At 39.5% G+C, this 8,796-nt stretch overlaps 1 protein-coding gene across 1 annotated transcript; it reads left to right on the forward strand.

The window, feature by feature from the left end:
* Positions 1-6,566: 6,566 nt before the first annotated feature.
* On the forward strand, positions 6,567-8,574 carry LOC145443730 (layilin-like). The gene is made up of 3 exons (XM_080321684.1): positions 6,567-6,784; positions 6,965-7,200; positions 8,348-8,574. The coding sequence occupies exons 1-3, from the start codon at positions 6,622-6,624 to the stop codon at positions 8,537-8,539; spliced, it is 591 nt and encodes a 196-aa protein (XP_080177810.1). The 5' UTR covers positions 6,567-6,621; the 3' UTR covers positions 8,540-8,574.
* Positions 8,575-8,796: the final 222 nt, after the last annotated feature.

The raw sequence follows: 8,796 nt of genomic DNA on the forward strand, positions 1-8,796 counted from the left end.
AGTCAAGGTTTTAAGGCTTTCTCAGTGGAAAATATGGTCAAAACTATATTTCTAGTTAGCAAATTAACTTTCAGTTGTGAGGAGCGTATAATTTCAGTACTCGAAAAGGTCGTTTTTTACTACTCGACTCGAATCAATAAAATTAATACTCGATTCAGATTTAGATACATAAGAGATAGTAGATGCGGTATCTGGGCAAGGACCGTTAAAAAAGAAACTTTTTCTCTTACGATTTCACTGGCTACGTGATAAAATTGTTATGTTGCCTTAAAACCGCTGCACACCACATTTGGCTTAAATTCAACCAGTAGAAGCGACGTTCTTGCAGTAGAAAGTTTTGAATTTATTATTTAAAAAAATGAAAATAAAGATTTCAAATTTTTCTGTCCACCCTATAAAATTGGTAGGCTGTCAGTAGAGATGACCCACACCAAATTCGGCTCACTTCCAACCACTAGAATCGAAGTGATTACAGTAGAAAAATATCTAATTCCATGATTTTATAATAAATAATGAAAGAGTTATAGCCAGCGTAAATACTATTTTATTCAAATGAAAATTTTTCTACTGCAATAACTTCGCTGCTACTGGTTGGAAATGATCCAAATTTGGTATGCATCATCTATACTGACAGCCTATCAATTTTGTGGGGTCCACAAAATATTTTTATTTTAATTTTTTTTTATAAAATAAATTCGAAACTCTCTTCTGCAAAAACTTCGCTTCTACTGGTTGGAATTGAGTTAAATTTGGTGTGTAGCGTTTTTTACCCAACCTAACAACTTTATTACGTAGCCAGTGAAGTATGAAGGGCATACATACCTGAACGTGAACATGAAACGATTTCATGCCATACAGCATTTGTAGCGTTGCCAGAGATCGAGTGGGATACTTTTGATATTATGGCAATTTTTAATGTATACATTTAGAGAAGTATGCTAGACACATAAATGCGTACGTACAGTCGTACAGGTGACAGTAGAATTATTTGGTGGCAATCACAAGCGATTTCTGACGCAATCCAGGTATATGAGAGACATTTGGGCCGGGCATTTACAGATGATTTGCTGAACACTTTACCTTCGTATGATATCTACAAAACCTTCAGGGTTGTACACTTGGTGACAACAGTCCGATGTCATCCATGTGACAGCGAAACAATTTCGATTAAGTGTCAGCCAATATTTCGCAGCATCCCCGTAGGACATATGCGTAAATTGGGAAGAAAATGGTGGGTGATTTTTGTTGTTGCGATTTCGGAAGGTATACTTCCGCTTCTTCGCATTCGCTTGTGCATTCAATCTTGCGACATGATCGAATGGTTTGGTTTTGATTTAATTGCAAATTTCCGACATGTAGGCCTATAGTGAAGAACATATGCGAGTTACACTATCATCGAGCCCACTTAGTGATCAAATCCTTCCGAGCTATTTCAAAATTACTTTCCAGTCCGCACAGGCCTAAAATTAATACAACCAGGGTCGCCTGCCGCACCGCAAACCCACCAATCGGGATGAGAGAGAAAGAGAGAGAGCTCAAACATGCCTAAAATATTTCGTGAATAAACATAAATTATAGAGTATATTTTGGTAGAAATATTAAACTTGAAAATTTTCTTTGCACTGCCTGCGATTTAATTCCACTACATGCAGATTTAAATATGAGTACTACCCTATTTCCAAAGAAAATACAATATATTATAATTTATAGAACTATAAATAGCCGTTTTTGGGCCGCCCATTACCGCGCCGCTACACTTTAAGACAGGGGTTCTCAGCCCTTCCTTGGCCGTGGCCCATTTTTCGGTTTGAAAATGTGCGGTGGCCCACCTCTAATCTTAAAGTCATAATCCTGCTCAATGCGTGGTAATCGACGGCGACGATATGCCTATTTCTCTAAAATATGCGCATTTTTCCCCTTATTTACTGCTGAAATTAAAATATAAACGTGTCGGGGCATGAAGTCGCGCGAAGCGCGACGATAATTTTCAACATATTTCAACAGATTTTCAACAATCTTCCAACAAACGACCAACGAAATAATCTTGGGTCCATTCTAGCTCCCCCAATTGGGGGTTTGGGTGCGGCAGTTACGGCTCTAATATCTCTTCAAGTATCGGTATAAATTATTCGAAGCATAAAGCAACGACAATGCAGCCTATGCAAGTAGCTATCACATACCACAATTTACCGGAAAATAAATAAGTAAGGGAATGTATTTGCTCCGCATTACGTATTGGCCGTCGCTACTATACATTTCCTACAAGACAGTCAAGACTGTTGTATTTCGAAATCGATAGCGCGTTTCACTGTGCTACGATTGTCTAATTGTTAGCGAATAGTGCATGAGGCAGATTCGTTTGTGCCTCACCTGGCCATTGTTTCTCTGCGATGGCATTGTCTGTAATAAAGCGGAATGTCATCTTCCTTTGCGATTTTGAGGGGGTTCTGCGAGTATGACACTGCTAATATTTGGATTTTCGGAATCAGTGCGTGACGATAGCATTTGATTGATACCGGTTGTTATGAATTCCGAGCTATTGATGATGAATTGCTTTGTCGCAGGTGAGGCACGACCGCCCGTGCCTCACCTGTGCCTCAACTCTCCTTTCGCGTTGTATTTTTGAATAATAATTGTGCAAACTGATGATGTTGTTTGAAAAAATGTTCAAATTTAGTTATTTATGAACATCGATGTAAAATATCAATAATCATCGATCGACTCATGTAGGGTTTACACAATTTTCACTTACTCGCCCTGACAATAGGTGAGGCACTGCCTCACCTGCCTCATTGGACCGCACGTCACTGATAAACACGCGTGCATTGGAGGTAAATCGCGCAAAGTGCGAATTTTTTTTCAGTTGACCGCTTCTTCGCATCCCTCTTCAGATGCTTTCACGCCCCCCAGGTTGAGAACCACTGACGTATACCATAGGGAATGGTTGAATGAAACCCTCGAGGTCGTCGGCGGTTCAATCATAGTGTCCTAAATAGTGTGGGCACCGCGAGATTGACGGGCTCACTGCATTTGGATTAATTAATACTTTCAATTTGGCTAATGGTAATTTAACGGCCTTTTTTGACTGACGCTTATTTGATGAACGGGTATCAATGGAAAGCTGTTGCTGCACTGAATACGAAAGTATATATTCATCCCCTTTTCCTTTAAATCAGCCTCGAATTCTCCAATTTGATGGTGTTTGACTTCATTGTGATGCAGCAATGCTGTCTGGTTCTTTCTCTTAAGCGGCAATCTCGTTATTCCAGACAGCATGGTTGCGTCATAATGTCAAACTCCGTCGCAATGCAAAATTCATGGCCGATTTTAGAGGGTTCCGGGTCCATGAGCAATATTATTCACTATCCTCAATTTGGATATAGAATTGATGCGCCGTGGAATACAGTTTTTGCTTTTGGCTCGGCCATACATAATCTTTTCTGCTTCTTATTTGGTCTCTGAAAGAATTAGCCCCTGTGATTCATGGCGGGTAGTGATTCGGAAAACCGAGCAATCGTGCCAGAAGCAGACCAAAGTTTCAATAATGAGAAAGTCGATTTCTGACAAAGCTTCATTTCATTCTATGTGCCGTCTGGTTCGCGAATTGGATTCGCATGCTGATGGCCGTACAAATTATGACACTTCCACAAGTTGTAAACTCCCAATCTTAGTATAGTAGGCTTACCATATATATTGGAAATCTAAAAAGAGGATACTTTTTCAGAAATTTGAGACTTGCAAAACCAGATAAGAGTTCTCAAAAATCGGTGAATCTTTCCCACTCAGAGCTCAAAATAAAAATAAAATAAAAAAAGGTCATCTTTCAGCCCAGAGCTCAAAATAGCGTTTTTCGTTCCAAAATACCCTCCGGAGCGTCACTTCTGTACTACTAATTTACGGCATATCACTCGCAATTTGTTCTAAATCTGGCATAAATTTTCACAAAATAGGACAAAAGGCCGTCCTCCGAGGACACTTTCCAAAAAGTCAAAAAATAGGACAAATCCTCTTAAAAGAGGACGTATGGTAAGCCTAGTATAGCCTACCCAACTTCGTGAAATTATTTAGTGCACTTTACTCGAAAGAAGACTCAAGGCTTTTCACGTGAGAGAGGATATTTGGTCGTAACTGTTCGGTGAATTTGGTGTGTTTGCAATCCCAATACGCCAGACAGAAGAACCGTGAAATGTTCATCAACTTGCACGTGTCTTCTAATCGCCGCTGGCAATGTCTCACGGAAACCCACTTAGAACCGCTGCTGTATACCCATAGTGTAGTGATGACATGGATAACAGTTTATCTATATCCGCATACGATCTATTCAAAAGTGATATACTGTGAACTGTGAATGCTGTATCATGTATTGGTCTGTGTATATATCGTGCTGTATCCACAATGAGCAATGTCTCAATGTTTGTAGTGTAGCCTCGTCTCTTATTATCTGTTTATTTTAACTTTAGATGATAACACTTTGTGTTCTTCTACAGGTGGTGGCTGTGTACTACATTGTCACCTGCTGGTGCCACCGTGCCAGCGGTGCGTACCGATCTTCATTACTGTGACGAAATTAATGAATCTCTCTACTATGTTCCATATTTAAGATTTAAAGTAAAGATTTCGTGCCCTCATCGAAGTCCGAATGCGACATGGACTCAAACTTATTGCAAATTAATCATTAAATTATTAGTAACCTAATTGAAATCCAACAAAATTTGAAAGTTGCTTATCCAAATCCGTAAAACATCTTCGAATACGTTTAATAGAATCCTAATTAGGACTTGGTTCTGCTAGTTTATTAGTTTATAACATATATAGTATTGTGGTACAAGCCATGCAGCAAGGACCGTAACTGCCCCACCCAAACACCCCAATTGGAGGGCCCGAGCTCGAAGGGGGCCCAAATTAATTTCGTGAATCGATATAAATTATACAACATTTTTTTAAGGCAACTTTATTCATTTTTTTTGCGCTAGGCGCGAGTTATTGTAGCCGGATATCTCGCTCTTTGAGTACCCTTCTCCCAAGAAAAAATACTCATGATTTATATAAATGGGCATTTCGACGTCGGTCATTACTGCGCCACGACTCACCAAGACATAACGACGTTTTAGGTCATGTAACATGCGACTCCGAGAAGTGTGCCACAACGATCGGCAGCGGGAAAACGTTGTCCGAAAAAGACGGGTTTATTCTTATTGAAAACGTCGATACATCTACTTATATGTTTGATTTTCCATGGGCGGTTAAATGGCTGTCGCCTAATGTCCCCCAGAAGTCATCTCACAGAGAAAAAATATTTACCAGTGAAGAAATACCGATTCGAAATCGTGTGTGTGTGATTTAGTGTAGCCTATAGTGATTTAGTACGTTTGGGTAATTTCAATATCTTTTGACATAGCAGACAGGAGGTCACGAAAGGACATCATGTACGAAGTCCATTGAAAAAAATTCAAATCCCAATCCAATCCAAATCTGTACAAATTTTACAAATCCTTGTTTCCTCAATCCTAATCAAAATCCATGCTTATTGCTCATCTCTGCCCCTTCACGCTCGCGAGCGCCCCCAGGATTCGCTGGCGCCCACTTTGGAAACCGCTGCAGTATGTCAACAACATATTGAGCAATGGTTCAATATAGGTACTAGGCGGCGGATAGATGTAAGAGAAATAATTGTTCCATTCCAGCATTCGATAAATAGCTTTCTAAGATAACCGCTTCCGCTTCCGTCTGCGATATCAGGAACATCAGTTTTGTGATAAAATATGTTAATATGTCTGTGTATATTGTTCTTAGTAAAAAATGTTTGCTCGCTTGAAGTATAAGAAAGATTATATAATCATAATACAAATATTTGTGGAATACATTATACATGTGTATATCATTTTTCATATCCTAGGACGTGTCAGTCGTGTAGCCTGTGATGAAGAATAGCTTCCGGTATATCGTGTAATGAGATTAACTACGCTAATGAATATAATGTCAGATCATCATCATCATAATCTTTTATCTTCCTTAATACATAGAAGCTATAACTGTAGCATATTTGCTACAGGTTAAGATATGGACATGGGAACACTACAGATTCCCACTTCCGTTCCGACATCCCTCCTTCTTCCTCCAAATAAGAGTAACATGTTTGCAAGTTGTTCGTTTCCCATGGGAAACTATCGAAATATAGATGCAGCTAAGAACACATTTAAGTCTGAAAATGATGTGAAAATCCTTTATTGGAGAAGTGCCACGACCTGTGCGGAACTGCTGTTTATGGTGATTTGCAATGTCATGTAGAATGTCCCACGAAATTCAATGTGGCTTTCGTTATTGTATAATCGAAAAAGCTATAATTCGCTATGACACCATCAATCCACAAATCGAGAGAGATTTAAAAGACATTTTCATTATTGAAACTTGATTTAGTTAAGTCAGGTAAGTCCCCGCAGTGCAAAACAGTTTGGTCGATGATGATATCAGAAATCCTCTGCACATATATATATATATATGTTATGCAACTGATGAATTCGAATCACCGTCACTACTGAATCATGCCCCCTTTTTCCAAAACGAAAACGTGATTGAACAATTAAATTTAGAAGATCGTAACAAATATCGCCTATAGGTACTATGAATCCGCTGGTGTTGTTTATTACTGGAGCTTTAGTCATTGCAAATTTGGTCGTCGCGTTACCGAGCAATGATAATAATCAATTCCCGACAACTGAAGAAGTAATGAAAAGACTTTCCGACTTGGAATACCGCCTCAGTTTGAAAATACTACAAGAAACTGGTAAGGGAAACTGTGCCTGTGTTTTTCAATCGTATTGTTCCTTGTCTAACTCCTCCATGTGAAATTCCGATTTTATGCAACAAAAGAAGAACCAATCCGTTTATGTATTTCGATATCTGCATTGATCATTATTTAATACCCGACAAAGGAATTCTGCTAACTCGATCTCATTGTGCGCAGATAAATGTGCACTTGAACGCAATGGTACTTGCTATTTCGTCTTATTCTATCATCCCGACAAAGTCAATGAGGATGCCGCAAGATTGGCGTGCGAAAAACGAGGTGCTGAGGTTGGCAACATCTATTCGGAGGATCACTACAATTGGGTTATGGACTACGTAAGACCGTATATAGCTGCAAGAAATGATGGGAGCCCGCAAGTAGGATTGAGGACCGGCATGACATACGATCCCAAGGTAAGAATAAGTGCCATTTTATAAAAATAAACATGCACACAGCTGCATGCCGCCATGAAGTAGAAACATCGAAACGAGATGTCAATAGTCTACATCAAATGCATGAAATTGGCACGGTCTTGATGATATTCAATACTTAGTCATCGTCACTCAATGCAAAATATTGCTGTCAGACTTGGGCGATAGATATATTTGCTAGGTAAATTAAATAAACGTAAATAAAAATAATGAAAAATCAAATATTATGATGCGAAATTGATTTTCGTTTCATATTAAGAGTCGCACCCGATCGTTGGCAATGCTGAATAACAGCTAAGGTTTCAATATTTGGTCAAATTTGTCGTGAGTTATTCTAATTTTGTTTGCAAATATTCATCCACCTGAGGCGGGTATGAGGCAAATGGTGTTGCTATCAGCGAGTTCGCCATTGACAGCATGATGCGGTTGGCGATAATAACGTGTTGCACTGGAATCTGACTGGGACTGACTGATATGCGGGTGGGTCACATGCAACCCACGTGTGTGTGCGCCTGGTTCAGTAATCTGACTGTACCATGCGGGGATCTAGATGTATACTTTCACTTCAAAATGTGATTATATAAGCGGTAACGAGTTTTCTAAAATAAACTACTTCCGAATGGATTACCTAATAAAGCTGTGCCATTTAAACATAAACATAACAATGCCTTGCAAAGTCCGCGTATAATTCAACAGTGTACGTCCAACCTATAAAGGGAATTCTTGTTATAAGATAGCTTTATTTACCATGGGTTTAACCACAATTTTATTTGCCTTTTCCGAATCTAGATTCCAATTCGAAAAGTTTTAGTTTTGTTTGATATTCATGGTGATTCAATCACATTGGTCATTTTACAACAGGCCTATAATATGTTATTTGTGATTCCGTATTTCGCGACCTGTAGCACGGCCCACTTCTAGGCTTTTATGAGACACCGCTTACGCGGATCACGTGGCGAACAGTATCTTAGATAAACCTCAAATACTTGGATAGGAATTCTGGCGTCTACCTCTGTCCGACTAGAACCCCCAACCCATTGGTGTTGTAGCTTTGGATCATACCATTGCGCTATCTCGTCAATCTCCAGTTCCAAACTAATGTATGGTTTACTTCTATTATCATTTATAGTCTCAAATCGTTTACCTTTCGGACGGCACCAAGGCACCATTTGTGCATTGGGAAGCGGGCTATCCTCGATCAGGCTCCGACGAAACGACCATACTCATTCACGTGTACCCCGAAGGATCGCAGTATAACGGGATGTTTAACAGGAAATCTTCGACTACAGGTTTCGCGGCGCTCTGTCAAATAGATGTTTAGAATGCATGGAATCTTGCAAAAAAATTGTCGAAAAATCAATTAGTGCCATAATTATCCGAATAAAACGATGCATTGAGTTATATGCAGGCATGGCCCTGGGGGGTTCCGGGCTCGGGGTGCAGGGTGGAGGTAGTATGACGCTGCAGCTTCTCCAAACATTTGTGTGCTAACTTTGTTTGGAAATTTGAGGAATTTGTGCTTTCACATTATGCAGCAATGAGGATTCTCATTGCAAAGTATGAATGTTCTACTAGCAC

Source organism: Botryllus schlosseri, chromosome 1 (assembly GCF_051294905.1).
Source record: "Botryllus schlosseri isolate E-star chromosome 1, Bs_hap1, whole genome shotgun sequence".
Taxonomy (NCBI): domain Eukaryota; kingdom Metazoa; phylum Chordata; class Ascidiacea; order Stolidobranchia; family Styelidae; genus Botryllus; species Botryllus schlosseri.